The 20689-nt window shown below is 35.7% G+C and overlaps 1 protein-coding gene across 6 annotated transcripts in view; it reads right to left on the reverse strand.

The window, feature by feature from the left end:
* Positions 1-20689, reverse strand: part of orb2 (cytoplasmic polyadenylation element-binding protein orb2) — a 104012-nt gene that overhangs the window by 40520 nt on the left and 42803 nt on the right. For all 6 annotated transcript variants that reach the window (XM_085940634.1, XM_085940636.1, XM_085940637.1 and 3 more), the window contains one exon: positions 12326-12416. In XM_085940634.1, coding sequence (XP_085796760.1) covers positions 12326-12416 — 91 coding nt within the window. The remainder of the gene's footprint in view (positions 1-12325; positions 12417-20689) is intronic.

Below are 20689 nucleotides of genomic sequence, written 5' to 3' on the forward strand. Positions count from 1 at the left end.
ATTGGAGACCGTATAGTATACGGTTATCTCTTTCCGATAAGAAAACTCACGGCGAACTGTGCCTTACGTACAATTTACATGTGACCGTATCATTTACATTCTTGAAAATTATTGATGTTTAGAACGTAACGTGTTCCCAGTCTAAATCCGGTTGGGAATCCCTGCTCTACATCGCAGCGGTCGTAGTTAGTTGTTCTACAAAGCAAGTAACTAGATAATTCGTGCTCCGGCAATTGCCATTTCCTGTGAAATATTTATCTATCAAAAACTACCTATAACATAACACACCACCGATAAATTGAATAGGTAGGTGAGTACCCAGTTACTAGCTGCAAGGATGTGATATCTTTATTTCTTTTCATTTCTACGTCAGTTGCGAGGAACAATATGTAACTCATCAAAAGATATCAATTATATCATAATATAATATATGAATGACGTCAAGATCATAAAATACATTTTTTTAATACCTACCTAACTATATTAGTTGAATGTATGACAAGGGGTAGCCAAACAAAAACATTCCAGACGGCCGTTGCGAAGGGTGAAGGTAAACTTTAATAATCATACGTATTTGTTTTTATTGAACTAAGAATACAATAATTTACAGATGATGTTGTTAGTTTTAACAAAGCCAATTAAATCCTGCCTAAACCAAACCATAATAGTTTTGGTATACTATGGGCGATAACACGAAATTGTGCACACTTTTTCATTCATACTCACCTATTTGTTTTTGTTGGACAAGAATACATATTGCACATTTATTGTTGGTTATTTTTTTAAATTAAGTAAGCCCTGCCTAAACCAAATTATAATAGATAAAAAATAGTATTCTATTCATAAAATATCCAAAGTTATGTATTGCATAATTTTAGATATTTTATAGACAGATGAGTATTTTTTGACTATTAAGGCATGGTTTTCGCAGGATTTAATTGAATTTCATGACTACGTTAATATTTTCAGAAAATTGTCGAGCGCTCCGGGCCCCGATTTCCTAACTATCGACTCGTGTGGCACCAAACGACATGACGTAATTGTGACATCAGCCAATACACGCTCGAAGCATGCCGCCCGTGCGCAGTGCTCACCGTAGATGATTATTACGATGAAACACCTATATGTGTATGGTGACAATGAATAGCGCCGCTGTCTGAGTAGCGTGATTTTCTCGAGTGCTATTATCACTCCGGTAGTACGTCACAATGATGTCATATGACGTCATGTCGACCGGTAAGCTTGCACTCGCAAGTTCTAACATAGGGCCCCCGGTTCGTAAACCTTTCCATTTCGAGCGCTCATACTGCTACTGCCATCTACCAATGATTAATTATATTTAGCTTTAATTCTTACAATTGCCGTTCTTTGATAAGTGTCATTATTCGGCAGTATCCAACGCACGTAGGTACTTATATTTTAACATGAGAATCAATTAACGTAATTGAAGGGAATATGTTATATTTTTTAATAACATATACTATTAGCCCCCGAATCATGCCGCCCGGGTGCAATGCACCCCCAACACCACCGCTTTGCGCGTTATTTATTGTATTACAACACCCGGAAAATTTCTATTTACTCGCGGCATTTAAAAAGGTTTGGTTTTAAATATTAATTAATAAATAAATAAATAAGTATGTATCTACTTAATTCCGCACTGTAAACATATGCATATTAGTATTACACACTATCTAAATCTAAATAGAGCGCTGCCAAGTTGGACTGACCGATTGCAAAACTGTTTTATATTTTTGTTTATTTTTCGCAATTTCTCATTTTGACTTACACTTACCGTGAGTCGATAACATTATTATTGGAGGACAGCCTGTGTTTCTCAATCTAATGTGGACATTTACTTACTAATAATGGTGCAATTGAACGAGTTGACTCACGTCGATTTCCGTGAGCAATCGTCACAAGAACCTTAATTAGTGATTACATTCACGAATCAGTAGTCAATTCGATCATCTCGAAGCTAGTTACAATATTTTTTGTAACACATAACAATATACTTCAGCTGGGGCACAGTCTAAAGCGATCGTGACTGCGCGACGCGAAGAATGTGCATATTCAACATGCGTCCATTTAGTGTTATGTTTATTGTTCTAATTGTAATAATAATAATATATTCATTGACATGTTTTCTTTTTCAAGTAAATGGGTAACGCTTGTTAGTCATATTTACACGATTTAAGAATTAATTCACCCGACGCCATCACAAAACAAATTGACGTGTTCACAGCTCGACTTTCGCTCTCCGATTGGCAGCCAGTACGAAATTTCGTCGAACCTATAGTTGAAAATTATTTGCCGTTTCACTGAAGTATCACCTTAATAAGATAAAAATACGAAAGCTAGTTGCCATGGTTACATGTACCTATATTGTATCTACTTATTACATTTCACCGTAGCACAGTTCGCCGTGAGCTTTCTTATCGTAAAGAATTGACCGTATACTATACGGTCTCCAATTTTATTAGATTCAATATGAAAATTAATTCAATGTTCATCGCCGATTTGGGCAAAATTAATAAAAACCTAACCTAACCTAACAGATAATCCAGTATATCGGCTATTTTCAACATTTGTTTGTCGCTGGAAAACCGACAAAAACCGTGTGTTATTTAGAATATTATCTCAGTAGGTACTATACGACCCAAAGAGGTGGGAAGGTCTTTAATATACGACCATAAATTTCCGATACAACGGATTCACGGTGAAGCGTGATAGGATACGACGGAATGCATACGTACAAATTTCCGGAGACGAGTTACTATGGCCCCCACAAGGAGGGGGCTGACAGGGCTCTAGCCTGTCGCCTGTAGAATTTGGGAATAACTACTGTAGAGCATAAAACTGCCATTAACATTAGCGATAGGTAGGTGGGCCCGTCAAAGATCCCGGCCTGGGTGCCCGTTTCAGGATGTGGGGGCCTTGCAGTCGACATAGATGAAAATTTAACGACAGTTTTGGATTATGACTAAATGAGGGGCAAGCACAGAACAGATTGATAAATATAATTCAGATATGCTATACCCCAAATACATTACATTTTAAAGCAGGGTTTTGAATGTGTGAGTGTCCTACTAAAATGAAACACACGTTATATACGTGCAATAGTGTGTGTTTCAACCTTAAAATACAATAAGCGCCAGTGCATAAACCGAGAGCAGTTGTCTTAACGAAATATAACGGCATATTTTATCACGTATTTATTATCTCGTATTTTTGTTTGTCCGGTACAGATTTTTTCTTGTGTGTACAGTACAAATTTTTTCTTATTTGTCCAAGATTCGTATTGGGCAATCGAAGATTTTTAACTAACTTCCCGACCAGCTAGACATTTGAAACTTTAAGAATATATCAGAACACGACGACAATGCATTCTTTTAATACTTTTGGCCATCTTTAAGCAGAATTGAATTCCTTTTCAGTTAATTCTGTTTTGTATGGAAAGTTATTATTGTCGGTTGCTAAGGGGGTCCTAGCAACTAAATTATTAATATTTACGTGCGTTACTATGGAAATCAATATGAAATGTCAAAATGACATTTCTGTATTATATAATAGTTATTCAGTGTTTCTATCAAGTACAATAAAAAGTTTTTATTAATACTTATAATTGCCAAGTTTATATGATTCAACAGAAAATTTAAAAACGTGGAATATAAAAAGTTATTTTTATCTTGTAATTATTTATATTGTCTTGAGGTACAATAAATTTGACCAGGCTTTCAGAAAATCACATACTTAAATGTATTGTGACCTCACTGGGAATCAAAGCCGGAGCCTGAACTACGGAGACCGCTTTTTTACATTACTTCTTATATTTCTAATTTATATTATTTGCACGGAATGCGTTGTAGCAGCAAAGACGTTTCACAAATTCTCGTAATAATAAAATACCGTTTTAAAAGTCAAGGTATACGTTACATAATCACTCAGTAGCTAGCCTTCGCCACTATTTTGTGGTAAACTTGCGCCACTGTTGGCCATCTGTGTAATGCGCGAAACTCCGATTGGGAAACTCTGCATTGTGCAACTCGAATTAATACTTCAACTAGTTGCAATTCTGTTGCAACTGAATAATATTTTATAATCGGCTGACAATGACGAATTTTATTTTATTCCATCTGATAACACATTAAACTATTAACAATGATTTAAAATAATATTGACACATAGGCTTATATGGTGGAAAACGCGACCTTCGACAATTAATCGGCCTATGCCATGCATTAAACAATCAAACGACATAGGTATCGTAAAATGTAATCTGTGCTATGTTTATTTAGGATAAGTGTTGCCAACATACTGCTGTACGTTTGACAGTAAGTATTATCGCGGTCATCGCAAGAAAATGTATGGCTAAACATGAATTATCCTGCAGTTGCAAGCTTGCATGCATGAATCATAAACGTTTGGAAGCATCTGAATTTTCATGCGACAGTAGGGATTTTTTTCGATCTGCGTCTGCCCAGTAGAACGATTGTGGCGAATCTGCCGGCAAAAAAACGAACTATACTTATTTTGACGTTAACCATTTTCACTACCTGTCAGATAGTACCATAAAATGACAACTTCGCGTCTCGTTTACTCTTGAAGAATGAGATTGGAGAAACAGTTAGCACTTTTACGTGTAAACAGTTATTGTTATACCACGTTTACACGTGCATGGATGTATTGTGCACAGTAAGAAAATGTAAGGGGAAATATGTATTATCCTGCAGTTGGCAAAATTGCGTGCATAAATCAAACAAGATTGGAAGATTCCAAATTATGATGATTTATTGCGCGCAAGTAAGATTATTTTCGATCTGCGCCTGCGCAGTAGAGCGATAGAGAGCGAGATAGCGATAGAGAACATGCCGGTAAAAAAACGAACTACTCATTTTGAGCTCCGATTTTCAATACGACCTGTCAGATAAAATATAAAATCATAGTATAAAATGACAACCTCGCGTCTCGCTTACCTGGAAGAATGGGATTGTTATGACAGATTAAAATAAGCACAATTATTGCCGACAGTAATTCCATGCATGTGTACAGGCGCTATTACGATAGTTTAAAATACGCACTATTGCTGCCAGTAAATCCATGCACGTGTACAGGCGCTATTATTCAAAAAACATGACAGATTACAGATTCAGTGGCGAAGGATGGAGGTTGGCTGTTAAGATCTGACATAAATAAGGCACACTAAGCTTCGTCAGTCATACGTATTTGTTTTCATTGAACTAAGACTACAATTTGCAGGCTGGTTAGATTTCTAAAATCAATTAAACCCTGCCTAAGCCGAATAATCATAGTGGAGGTAGGCTGTGGAGATCTGACAAAAATGGTGTACACGTGTCAGATATACTTAACTTAAATTGCAGATGGTGTTGGTTAGTTTTTTTTTTAAATTCATGTTACTCCAGCCTAAACCAATTAATCATAATATATAAAATAGAAGAGTGGAGGTAGGCTTTTAACATCCGACATAAATAGTGCACTCTAAACTTTGTCAGTTGTACGTATTTGTTTTCATTGAGCTAAAACTACAATTTGCAGATATACATTGTAATGCATGTTGTTATGGTGGTTTATCGCACAGCTAAAAATTTCACAAGGGTCCCTCCAAGCCTGTCATCACCACACACCTCCATATACCTAAAACTACTACTATTTATTTTGAAAGTACGTTTCATATCCCATCAAATCATGGTCGATAAAAAAATCATGTTTCTATTTATAAAATATCCAAAATGATGTATGATTTAATGGCATAATTTTAGATATTTTATAGGTAGATGATTTTTTTACTATTACCTTTTATGGATTGGTTTACGCAGGGTTTTATCGAATTTTAAAAACTAACATAACACAATCTGCAATTTGTAGACTTAGTTCAATGAAACAAATACGTATGACTGACAAAGTTTTAGTGTGCACAATTTCCCTCCACTACCTCTATCCTTCGCCACTGATGGGAACATAGGTAACCTAACGGATTTAGAAACAATTTGAAAGGAGTCTGTTTAAGTGCGGCACTTTGTCTGGGGTCGTCACTGATAGCAGCGAAGAACTAGGAAAGGTACCAAGAATAATGGAGGGATTCTAGGAAGTCTTCATTCAACAGTAGATGCTGATGGTGATGATTCATGAACATCTTCGAATTATTGTGTTTCTTTCTACTGACGATATTCAATAAGTCACAATATTACAATATACCTCTTTACATCATTATATTGTTAGGTGAATAAAAACAGCCAAGTGGGGCCTCGCATTTGCTAGGACCGGCACTATATTATTAAGGGCCATTGGATAAAATGAAAAGATTATTTTTGTAAAACAAACTGGTATTTTGATTTACACCAACAAAATTATTTAAAAATTTTATCATGACCCAAAAATCAACGATATGTACCAACATAGCAAAAAAAACACGGTTTTTTTAAATAATTTAATTAAAAAAATACTCACTGACAAAGTTCATGTTTGTCACAAGATTTTCATTCATTTTTTTTAATGAATAATTCACTATTGACACATATTGTTTTTAAATCACTAATAAACACTTGTATTTTATGTTCTCTGTACCTAAACGGAACACAAAAACACATACGTTATTCATTTATAAATACTTGCTTGAAATCTAATGTTGTTTTTTCTCTTTTATTTTGGATTTATAGATCAATCGACATATTGGTGAATATTTGTAATGCTCGATCACATGTAGTTAGGTTCTAGGACAGGATTGGCGAACCTTTTTACGTACGCGTGCCAAAATTTCCCAAATATTATTTTTCTACTCTAACGTGCCATGCATTTTTTCATGGAGAAAAAAATAGTTTTTAAGAATGCTATTAAAAAATGATGATATTCTAGATATCACTCACAGAACATAGCACACATATTATATAACTGTAGCACTTATTCAATTACGCCATACATTTCGGGCTACCAATTTTGAAACTGTCTACCAGAATTACTACTACAAACTCCACCAAGTCTTTGTTTTATATTCGGTAGTCATTTTCATGGGTATGAAATTGTTTGTTACCATATTACTTAGTTTGGTTCTTTACGCACTAATTGACAGTATAATTGCTCCGATCAGATGAGGAATTCTCTCGTTACAGTGATCTCAAGCATTGTAAATCGATCAAAATTATACGTTCGCGGCGCAGCTTCTCCCGCCGCCTGATGAGGTTAGTGCGATAATATTATATATGACACATAAAGCATAAGGATCGACCTATTCAATTATAATATATTTACTTTAACGTATACGTTTCCGTATTCGTAATGCGATCTGTCATTTATTATCATTATAGATATATTTTTTCTCTTCAATATAAAACATTCGCTTGCCATGCAAAATCATCTCGCGTGCCATAGGTTCGCCACCACTGTCCTAGAATATCTGCTTTTGCACTCTGTGAAAGGGTAAGCTGATACAAGTATGCATATATTATCATCGCTCGAAATGGAAAATTTAACGAACCGGAGCGCTTGATAATTTTATGAAATTCTCTATCCTTCAAAAAATTCGGTTTTTTCGGTTCGGTACATGTTCAAACACGCGAGTTAATATGATCTTACTCCCCACTTAAGTTGTCCCAGTATTTAAATATATAATATACATGGATACAGCTGTGCGGTGCACCATACCCATTGGTTTCGGAGGGTGGCGCGGGCTATCATACAAGTATCATAAAATGTATTACTAAATTATGATAAAAAATCATTTTTAATACAAATAAAACATTTAAAAATTAATCACTGGGAGCTGAACCGAAAACCGGAAAAAATAACGATTCATAGCCCTGATTGGAGTGTCCCCTTTAAAATTTTGAATAATACAGTAAACAAATAAATCGTAATAAAAAACATTTAATTAAAATATTATATTGTTTCATGTCAACTTTCTGTGAACCTAATTATAATACTTAATATTATTTATATTATAAGTAAATGCTGACTCCATTAATATATAATTTTTATGTTTACAATATATAAATTTTAATTGGTATTATTTATCCATAATATTATGTAGTAATACTAGGTATTATAATATTATTATTAAGTTGGTATATATAAAAAAACAAAACTGTCACTTTTCACCGCATGTTCCAATAAACTGATCAGGTATTATCCTACGCACTTGCGCAATAAAACATTAACTATAAAGGTATACTTTGTCACATAAAAAAATATAATAATTGTCTATTACTATGTATGTTTCTAGCGTTACCGATTTTACTGTGCGCGCGATCGACGTCGCAGATGTACTGATAGACTGACAAAGGCAAACGATAGAAAATCGCTTCGTCAACACTGTTATTTTGATACGTAACTATATAGCTGCTAATTTTTTAGCCACGCCGCAGGGGAAACGAAGCGACGCTCGCGGCCGAAACGCGGACTCAAAATACCTATAATAATATTATTATGTACTTTGAAAAACCACAAATATATATGTCAGCAGTTTTACCATTAACGCTATACCAGTGTCGAGGAGTTTAGTTAGGCTGTTAAGATTCGACATAAATAGTACACACTAAACTTTGTCAGTCAAACGTACTTTGAACAACTAATCAGGGCATCCGTTGTTTGTTCTCCCAAGGTGCACTTCTAGTGCACTAGTGATGCCAATTATTGGGAGGGCAATAACCATGTTTAGTGAAATCGCTTCAGAAATTGATATATACCACTTACGTGAGAGGGAATTTAAGCGGTCGTTTTTTTAATACGTTTTTAAGATAGGGTCTATGAACAGTTCACTCTGTGTGCTTCCATTTACTTTTATTTATGTTAATTTATTTCTTTTCTTATTTTATTATTAACTCACATTGGTCTGTATTTATATTATGTTCCCTGTTAACACTAATTATTTTATGTCATGTCGTGAACGCTTTAAATTTATAATTTGTTTTGTAAAATAAATAAATTTGAATTTGAATTTACAATGTAGGTATAGCATTGTTTGTCAATTTTGAAAATTCAATTAAACCATGACGTCTATTCCAAGCCATAGTAGATAATAGTCAAAAAATATCAAATACCATCAAAGGAGCCCATCATATAATCACTCAACAGAATACACGCAGGTACCTACTTGTACACAAAACAAAATGATGACTAATAATATTATTATCACGTTCATCTCATCAGTCATCACAATCAACCTGAATATCAAGTAATTATTATAAATAACTATGTTTTTATTCAACGAATAATTCACAAGATTTAAGAATGTAACATTATTTTATTGAACATACATTCTTTGAAATATATAACCAATAGAAAAATATTTAATACTTTGATTTAAAATACAAAATCTGATTGCCAATTAGTAACGCAATTTAGTAAGCGCTTCAGTGTAGCTATTCTATACACAAAGCGGCTATCGACGGCTAAAGTGATAAATATTATCACTTTATAATTTATGTATTGAAGCGGTTAATTGTTACAATATAAGTTAACCCGTATAAACTGTCAAAAAGTGCCTCAGTACATACATATGATAAACTACCATCGATAGCCACCTTGTGTATAGAATAGCTTCGCAAAAAAGGTTTTTTCTGTCAATATATACGTAATTATTATAGTTGAAGGCATGGTCCCTACAAAAGGAGGGGGCTGACAGGGCTCTAGCCTGGGGGCCCGGGCTCAGGAGGGGCCCGGCGAGTTGATTCGACCAGTAAGTGATATAAACACACGTCTGCTTTAATAGTAAAAAAAGTTATTATTATATAATATAGTATATTAATGTTATTATTTAAAATTATGTGGTTGTACGATTATTTTAATTGTGTATCTATACTCGACAACTCCATTATTCAAATGGATGTATGAAAATATACTAAAAACACTAAATATACACATTAATTTTACCGCGTACACCATTTGGAAAACGCTACTGTAGAGCGTCATACTGCCTTTATCCTTAGCGATAGGTAGGGGGGCCGCCAAAGATCTTGGCCTGAGGGCCCGGTTCAGGATGTGGGGCCCATGGTTGAAGGGTGTGATTTATAGTCGTTCCTAAACCCGCCACCTACCTTGCTTGGCAAACCGCGGCTCGCGAGCCGCACGTGGCTCTATGGCTCCTTGAATGCGGCTCTGTTTCATATGATCAGTTGAAGAAACTAGCATGTGCTATAAGCTGTTCTTTCCCTTTTCGGTTCTACATATTCATGCGAACAATATTTTTAAAGCAATAACCTTATCAAGAGTAAATTGAGAAGTCGTCTTATTGATGAGAATCTGGAATCGTGCCTAAAATTAAAAACAACACTATACAAACCTGACTTATCCAAACTTTCCAAGGAGATGTAAGGCCATTGTTCACATGAAGTGTTTGTCAGTAATTTTCATGATTTAATTTTATGGATAGCTTACGTACAATGTGATTTTTATCAATAAATAAGATAAATATTAAGTATGATATCAAGTTTTATTCAGTGTACCTACCTATATTTTAATTAAGACTCACAACTTTAATTAAAGTTTATTAAGTTTATTAACAGTGTAGGTACCTACCTATATAGTTAAAGTTTAAAAAAATTGGCTCTAAAAAGAAATCTCAATCTTGTACTGTTCATATTTGGCTCTGTTGACTAATGAGTTTGCCGAGAACTGTATTAGGCCAAGTTGAGAAGCTTGGAGGCACCCGTCACCTACCGAAGTTTTTTTTACAACAGCAACATTTAACATTAACTCGGTTCCTGTTTGAAGTAAGTTGACAACCCCTGGCCGATTATTGCAACGACAGAGATAGAAAACAACAGAAATACGGTGCACATTACAATTTTTTGACACTCGATTAAATAAAAAAAAATAATTTCGTAACTTTTGTCGAACTGTAAAAAAACACTGACGAATCTATTCATCGACATCGGCTCCGTGGCGCAGTGGTCGATAATCAATGCGCTAAGCCTGTGCTTTTTGCATTATAAAATACTATAATGTTTTAATATCAGTACAGAATCTGCATTCTCTAAAGACTTTATAGAAAACATATTATTTAATACTCTATACTTTTTATAAACAGAAAATAATTTTCCTCAAAGGTGATTGTAATATATTTGGTAAATACCTACAGTGACGTCCCGTGGGGGTAGGCAGATTGAGCGTCGCTTGGGGGCGGCATTTACTCGAAGGGCGGCAAATCATTTGGCATATATTATAGAAATAGCTACCTACACTTAGTAATAACGATTTTTATTTGGCCTATAGGCCGACGCTTAAGCCACGCAGTCGTCGTGGGTATATCGAAAATATCTTTCCATTAAAAAAATCAGCTCACTGGTTTTATCGGGTCCGCGATATCTAGTTTACTTCCGTTGCCCGTCGACGTCCTTGATGATCAGAAACGACACGTGCACATTTGCGAATAATTAGTCTGATATTTTGTTAGTAATGCATCCGTACAACACATTTCTTAGATATTGGACTCATGAAAGGATGATAAAAATACTGTAAGTATAAAAAAATGAGGCGGCATTTTATCTAGGGACGTCACTGTATACCTAGGTATAAGCGAAAGAAAGTGAAAAATGTTTTAAAACAATGATCAGTATGTAACATCTTCTTTCTACGGCCATGTCCGCTCTTTAGCTGGAGCATATGGTCACCACACGGCAGTTGCGAAGGGTGGAGGTAGACTGTTAAGATCCGCCATAAATAGTGCACACTAAACTTTATCTGTCATACGTATTTGTTTTCATTGAAATACGACTACAATTTACAGATGTCGTTGGGTAGTTTTTAAACTTCAATTAAACCCTACGAAAACCAAGCCATTTATCGTATCCAGGCTATACCCCAATACACTACATTTTGAAGCAGAGTTTTGAATGTGTGAGTGTCATACGAATATGAAACAGACATTATGACATGCAATAGTCAAAAGCCGAGAGCAGTTGTCAGACGAAAGATAAGCTTAGAATTTCGTATTCTTGACACGTTTTTAAGTTTATCCCATATTCTTCCACACTCGTGATCGGTTGCCTGTTACTCCACACCCTTTAGGTATCAATTCTGTTCCCTTTAATTATATGTTCCCTGCTAAAGCCCTATTTGTCCCCTTGTGGAAGCCATGACAATGTATGTCATACGCAAAGAAAATGACTTCATATAGCCAGACAATACAGTCTCGCTTTAGTATCTATTATTGCTCTGAGATTTGCCCTGTCTATGTCATGATTTACTGAAGTATTTAATGAACGAGCCATACTTCCATATATAATGATTCTTTATAATAATAATTAATAAAGTATGGATTAGTGAAATGAAAGTGAAGTGAAAAAAAATGTAGAAGGATTGTCTTTCTTACCTTTGAGATGATCCGGAGTTTCGCTGGTTCCTCTCATAATGTCAGTCAGGTAATGTTCTAATGATCTCATATTCTCCAGGGGCCCTCGGTCCTGAAAACCAGAAAGATAACCAACAGTTAGTCTTGTACAAATATATTAAATTCACCCAAAAGGGGGAGTAAAGCAAACGTTTCGTTATTTTTTTGTCCAATACTAAATACACAATAATAATTAATAATATTTGATTCTTTATTATATTATAATATACAATATAATTACTTTGAAAAACCTCAGAAATATACTCATTAGAGAAAGGACATCTTTTGCTATCTGAGTGAGAGCTCTTAGGCGTAAAACCCACTTAACGCAGCAAGTGTGGCTCTCGCGCAAAATTTCACAAGTGGCGCGTAAATCAACGAAAATACAACGTAATCAAATACGCCAGCGCCCACTGGATTTGACGACGCATTATACGCGCCCGCCGCATGAATCATCGTTTTTTCGCGAATCACCGCTTCTCGGCGATACGAATGAAAGAAAATACAATGGAGTCCATTCATTGAACACAGCGAGCAAAATCACGCCCTGGACGGCGTCGTCGATCGACGGGCGAGAAGTCATTATTTAATAACAGAGATCTCATTGTTTAATTTTATTGCATGTCCTATATTTCGCTGGTTGAATAATGTCGTCGTAAATATTAATTACAAGCCCCGAAATAATATAATATTTTTATTGCTTTGTTATGAGAGACGCTGTAATAATAATTATTTTGTGCTGCTTGGGCCGCTTATTACATAGGTGAAGGGTAATGAGCGGCAAGAGACGTATGATTATGGTTATGAATAAACGCTTCATACGCCGACTTCGCCCGCTCGACGCGTTCTATGGGCACTATCGCTTATACCTACATGTTATCAATCAGTCTACGGTTTATGCGTATTATTGCTAATGACTACGCTATCTGACCGTAGACCATTGATATACTACTAGATGAGGAGTTCCCATACAAGGGTCATTTTAAAAATGTACCACAAAAGAAGATATTACGAATATCGTCTTATAATATTTCCTTGTAGGTATAATGCGTTAAGACCGTTAACATGGATTCCCGAATTTCACCCGTATTGTCCTTGCTGTAAAAATAAATTTGCGTTCTCGGAATAGTAACCCTTAGGGTGCTGCAAGCCAAAGCTTGCAAGCTACCAAAAATTCATGTCTGAGCGGACAGAGCAAGTCGTCATGCGCTGACTATTAGTTAGAGTACGATGCAAGCTAGATCGGGCTTACTCATAATTATTGCCAGCTCGTTTTCGAGACAAATATTAAGTGAGCTTATATCGAGTTAAGTCCGCTGATATTAAAACAGTAAGTTTTAACACTGGCCGAGTCGCTGAAAATCGGGCGTCATTTTAAGAAGCATATGATTCATCCAGTAGTAGATACGAGGGTGGGTCAATAAGTCCTTAGAAAAGCCGACAGGTGGCGCGACTAGTACTGTAAGCGGTTTGTTTTCATGCAGCGGCACTACCGATTCAGTATGCTGCGAAGTTTCAATCAGATTGGTCGGGTTGTTGTGTGTTTCTCGTACATTTAAAAAAAAATTTGCTTGTGGAAAATGGAAAAATGGAAAATGGAGAAAATTGAGTTTAGAGCTGTTATTAAACATTTTAATATAAAAGGGTTAACAGCAAAGGAAATAAAAAATGAGTTGGATTTAGTTCACGGAATATCTGCTCCTTCACTTGCAACTATTTATAACTGGTTAAATGAATTTAAACGTGGTCGTACATCAACAAAGGATGAACCACGCTCAGGACGTCCTGTAGAGGTGACTACACCAGAAATGATCAATAAAATCCACGATATGGTGTTAAGTGACCGAAGATTAAAGTTGAGTGAGATAATTGAGGTTACAGGGATCTCAAAAGGTAGCGTCATTTCTATTTTACATGACAAATTGGGCATGAAAAATATTTCTGCAATATGGGTGCCGCGTTTGCTCACAGTCGACAATAAACGCAATAGGGTGGTGGCCTCTAAAGCCCTGTTGTCGCTCATGCAACGCAATCCGGATGAATTTTTTCGTCGTTTTGTGACTGTAGATGAAACATGGATACACCACTATACTCCCGAGACGAAAGAACAGTCAAAGCAGTGGATTGCGAAGGTAAACCATGTCCAAAGAAGGCGAAAACCGTAAAATCAGCTGGTAAGGTTATGGCTACTGTATTTTGGGATGCACGTGAAATTATTTTCGTTGACTATTTGGAAAAAGGAAAAACAATAACAGGGGATTATTATGCATCTTTATTGGACCAGCTAAAAAACAAAATTGAAGAAAAACGGCCTCATTTAAACAGGAAAAAAATCCTCTTTCATCAGGACAATGCCCGTGTTCACACATGTTTACGATCAATGGCTAAAATTGAAGAATTGAAGTTCGAATTGGTCGACCACCCACCGTATTCGCCAGATTTAGCCCCCAGTGACTTTTTCCTTTTCCCAAACTTAAAAAAATGGCTAAGTGGACAACGTTTTTTTTCAAATGAAGAAGTCATCGATCGGACAAATGCTTATTTTGAGGACCTTCCGAAAACTTATTTTTCTGACGGTTTAAAAAAAATTGAGAAACGTCTAACCAAGTGTATTGAGCTCCAAGGAGATTATGTTGAGAAATAAAAAAAAAATACAAAAATAAAAACTGTTTTAATGCTTTTTTCTAAGGAATTATTGACCCACCCTCGTATATCAATGCCGTAGACACATAAAATTTTACACAAATATCAATAAAATATAATTAACCATATGTAGGCACATTTAAATTAGTATAAGGTGGTATTTTACGAAATAATATTGTTGTAATATATGATTCTGAAAAAACCTTTTATACCCACTCAATAGAGATGGAGCCTAATCATTATACCTACAAAGAACCTCTGGTCTACTGAATAAGTTAAAACTACAAATGACACACTTACTATGACATTCCATTATAGTTTAAAATTCATCTATTGACCATTATGTTTTAAATGAATAATCACGTAAACACTTAGAAGTGCGTACCTACGTAGTTTATGTAAACAAAACAACATACTTCAAGCTAGAATGCGACCCGCCATTTTGTTTCCGTGCAGCCAATAGAAGAAAATAAAATACAATTACACGTACAATCGTTCGATTCAAAAATCTAACAAAATTCCCATTTCGGAATACGTATAATGGTCCGAACACATTACCATCACGTCACGTCCTGTCACGCTGAGATAGTACCTAAATCAAAATCGCTATCTTAACGTTTCTATCTCTATCGCGTGACAGCACCTGGCGTGATGGTAATGTGTTCGTCCTTCTATCTAGAGACAAAATTCTTTGAATTCGAATGTGGTAGGAATCTCTGACTTCAGGTTTTACCCCATCTACTATTTATCGCGCTTTGTTGCTTCCATCATGGCCTCCTGCCTTTTCCGTGTATATTCCTCATGCCGAGACGCTCCATAGTTTGATTCTAACAACGATCACCTATTTTGAAGTTATAAACAATGGTGAGATGCTCACTTACTAGTCGTTGCGATTTTGGACATATTCTTGCATGACAAGTAATATTTCATTCGCCTGAATTTTTGGTCGTTACTTGGGGGATTCGTAACCGAGGATGCCCTTTGTAATATGTCAGTGGCGACGAGTGGAGGTAGGCTGTTAAGATTCGACATAAACAGTGCCCACTAAACTTTATCAGTCATACTCACTTATTTGTTTTCATTGAACTAAGAATACAATTTTATTTGCAGATGATGCTGGTTAATTTTTAATAAATTAAACACTGCCTAAACCAAACCACAATAATTTAGTTATGATATTGGTGGATCCACAATTAATAATAGTGCACACTTTTTCATTTATATTTATTTGTTTTCGTTGAATTAAGAATACAATATATTATTACAGATGGTGTTATTTAGTTTTTTTTTAAATTCATTAAGCCCTGTCTAAACCAAACGATAAACGATAAAAAAATATTGTAATATCTATAAAATATCTAAAATTTTGTATGGTTTAATGGCATAACATGTTTGACTGACAAAGTGTAATGTATACTATTTATGTCGGATTCGGCCTACCGCCTCCCTTCGCCACTGTTGCATGTTCACCTGCCCCCAAGTCTTTCATCATGACGACGTGTTGATACTCCAACGAATCAGTCAATACCATCGTGGGTGGATAGATAATAATATTATCTATATTCTATACCTATATGATAATATTGTATTACTAATTTTTAATTAAATACGTGAGAGGCAACCTAATTTCAATCCTCCTGAGGGCATTCTATCGACTATCTGCTACATAGATACCAAAATATCAACAGAAACGCCCCCTTTGTGATGATTAAAACAATTTAAATTTTAAAAATATATTATTTTTTATCCCATACCTACCTTAATATATAATAAGATTTAATAATGTTAGATTTTTTAGTTTCAATTTTCAATTGTGCAATTTTTAACATATTGTGAACATTACAAATTATAAGTTTAAGACGTTCACAACATGACATTTAGAAACAAAGATATATAAATATAACAGTATTACATTAAAAAAAGATAGATGAGTAGATAAATTAGATAGGTACAAGGAAGTGCACCGGATGAGTTAAGCAGACCCTATTTTAAGAATTTATAAAACAACGTCCACCTAAACTTATTCTCACGTAGGTGGAATATATCAACACCCGAAGCAATTTCGTTGAACATAGTTATCGCCCTCCCAATTGGCATTACCAGTGGCAGGTTGGTTCTGCACCTTGGGAGATAAACAACTGATGGTCTCTATTTCTAAGATAGCTATCAGGTACACACAGGTCAACACTACCCAGAAAGGCAGAGTTCTCATTTATACCTCGTATAAGTCGAAAAAAATACGTAGCTAAATAAAGATTTCTTCTAAATTGCAGACTGCAGTATGTAAGCATGCCTAAGAGAATTAATGAAAATGATATATAGGTACGATACCTTCTTTTATTTTGTTAACTGTCAATTCATGGTGGAACTGCATTGTATTAAATGTCCCTCTGAGGCGGACGAAACCGGTCCTAATTTATTGATTAAAAGTGGAATAATAATAAAAAAATGCGTTTTATTGAATTAAACAACAGTATACGATACCATCCATGGTCTTAGTTAAACGAATCACAAAAAAGACTGCTTCTGTCATATTATGTAGACCAAGAACCAAGTTACGGAGGTAAGGATTGGGTACCACGACCAGTGACGTCCCGTGGGGGTAGGCAGATTGAGCGTCGCTTGGGAGCGGCAGTTACTCGAAGGGCGGCAAATCGAAATTTGGTATACCTACTTATAAAAATAGCTAAAAATATTGTATTTACATGTTGTACCTACCTACAATACTAGCTTTGTAAAAATGGTGTGGAAATAACAAATCTGTGTATTGCTAAATGGTACAAACCAAATGTGTCAGAACCAAATACGACATCAGACTTCGATGATTTGGGTAAGTGTCTAACTTAATTATATTTATTCGCTTTTTATATCTAAATTTAATTTTGTATGCTTTATTGGTGTATATTTTGTTAGTAATGTATCAATACAACTCATTTCTTAGATACTGGAGTCATGAAAGGGTGATGAAAATACTGTATAAAAAATGGGGTGGCTTTTTGGCGCTGCCTAGGGGCGGCATTTTGCCTATGGACGTCACTGACCACGACCACTTGTCAGCCTGGCTCCATGACTTTTCGTGTATACATGGTCCCAACTAGACGAATCACAAAATAAAGTGCGTCTTCCTAATTATTATGTATACCTACGGATTCGATAACTTCACTTGCACTTGTACGAGTGTTATTATTCTATTTTCCGACCATGTCCGATCCTAATAAGATCATATTATGGGCCTCCACAGAAAGGAGGTTTGTATTAACAGATTTTGTTTTTACGAGAAATGTATGTAAGCCACTTGCTCAATCTATAAGATCCATACTCTGACTCATACACAAATTTAAAACTAATATGCATACCTGCCAGACCCAGGATTCGAACCTGGAACCCTCGATGCTATAGACGCTGCTAAAATGCCAGGAAGAGAAAAGCACATGGAACTTACGAAAAGAAAATGAAGTTACGTTGTGTATACAGCAAAGAAAACGAAGCTAATCATACGGACAGCAAAAATTATGTGAAGAGATCTTCACGCCCGCAGTAAGACGCCGCAATTTTTTTAAAAGCAAGATAATTGGCCTTAGTAGCAACCGAGTCGGACGGGCCGATGGACCGATGGGCTGGTTGAACCGACTTGAGCATTTCCTCCCGTTCGGAGCACATTCTCAGACATTCCCAGATTATGTTGTTGGCATCCTGTATTTCCCCTCCGCATGGACATGTCGGACGGCTTGCAAGTCCAAGCCCAAAGAGCCTGCCAGCGAAACCACCGTGTCCAGTCACTAATTGACTGGTGTGATAGTCAGAAGTCAGCTATTTGGTTATCTCCATTCGCCACTTTATATCTGGAAAAACATATATGTGTGCAGGCCCTTAGGTACCCATCGCCACAGATATATAATTTTAATTCCAATATTGAACATCGTATCCGGAAATTTATACGTAAACAGTTCACCGCAGGACACTTATTTGTGCGCCGCAGTACGTGAAACATGAGTTCGTGTAACATTTAATCAAATGACGAGTTCTTCGTTGAATATTTCACCGTGGAGTATATTTGTACGTATGCTACAACATGTGGCGAATTTTATAAGATGTCTTTACTAGGTTAGGTTAGGTTAGGGTTAATCTAATTGGAACAGTACTATTTGCAAACTATCGCCGCATTTTGTAAGATACGTACAAATGTATTCCACGGTGAAATGTTCAACGAAGAACTCGTATTTTGATAAAATGTTATATGAACTCATGTTTTACGTACTGCGGCGCACGAATAAGTGTCGCACGATGAACTGCATACGTACAACTCACATGTAACCGAGCGGTTTACGCGTCGGCTTATAATGTCGAAAACATGGCCCCCTATTTTACTTACTATTTGCTGTATACTACGAGTTTAAGATGCGTGTTTATCTCATTTATCTGGTCGACCCTCGACGCCGGGGCCTCTACGCTAGAGCCCTGTAAGCCACCACCCTTGTGGAGGCCATGGTCCAATTATCTTACATAATACAACATAATAAAAATGTGTTTTTATCACAGAACAGATTAATAAATATAATCAGATAAGCTATACCCCCAATACACTAAATTTTGAATGTGTGAGTGTCCTACGAAAATGAAACACACATGCACGTGTAATAGTGTGTGTTGCAACCTTAAAATACAACACTATTGAATGAGTATCAGTGCATATACCGAGAGCAGTTGTCAGAACGAAGGACAAGCTTAGAGTGACGTATTCTCGACACGTGTTTATACCATATTATTTCACACTCAAGATTGGTTTCCTGTTATTCCACACCCGTTAGGTATTTCAGGCGAATTTTATGAGATGTCTTTACTAGGTTAGGTTAGGTTAGGGTTAATCTAATTAGAACAGTACTATTTGCAAACTATCGCCGCATTTTGTAAGATAGAGGTGAATTTAATATTTAAGATAGTCAATAATACCAACATAATATCTGTTATCCGATATAATTTGCTTTATATGGCTACCCATTGGCCGATATAAATAGTCAGTATTATCGGTTATTTTAATTAAATTTTATTGTATATAATCTTTTAGTTTAAACTATTATTTTTGAGCACAAAAAGCTACACAAAACCGTCATGTAAAGTCTACAAATGTATTCCACGGTTAAAAATGTTCAACGAAGAACTCGTCATTTGATAAAAATAATGTTATACGAACTCATGTTTCACGTACTGCGGCGCACGAATAATTGTCCCACGATGAACTGCATACATACAACTTACAATATGTAACCATTGAACATAGAGTAGTGAAACTATAAATCTGAATTAATACAAACCGCCTTCAACATTACCTACATATTATGACTTAATTATCACGCCCTACATTCTGTTATCAGTTAGTAGGTACGTAAGTAGATTTTTAGCTGAAGTTATATTATTATAGTATTGCAACTGTGCGTAATTTATTTGAGCAGGGTTGCCAGGTAAATAGTACCGACCGGTATATAGTATTCATGGCCCCACATCCTGAAGCGGCCCCCCTACCTATCGCTAAGGGTAAAGGCAGTGTGAAGCGCTGCAGTAGTGTTTTCTAAATGGTGTACCTACGTATCGATTTTCTGTAATTTTATTTTTATGTACATCCATTTGAATTATGGAGTTGTCGAGTATCGGCACACAGTTAAAATTGCATCGTACAATCAAATATTACAACGTTTTTATTAGGTC

The sequence above is a fragment of the Rhyacophila brunnea genome, unplaced genomic scaffold (assembly GCF_057557595.1).
Source record: "Rhyacophila brunnea isolate RB1 unplaced genomic scaffold, BYU_Rbru_1.0 scaffold_13, whole genome shotgun sequence".
NCBI classification, from domain to species: domain Eukaryota; kingdom Metazoa; phylum Arthropoda; class Insecta; order Trichoptera; family Rhyacophilidae; genus Rhyacophila; species Rhyacophila brunnea.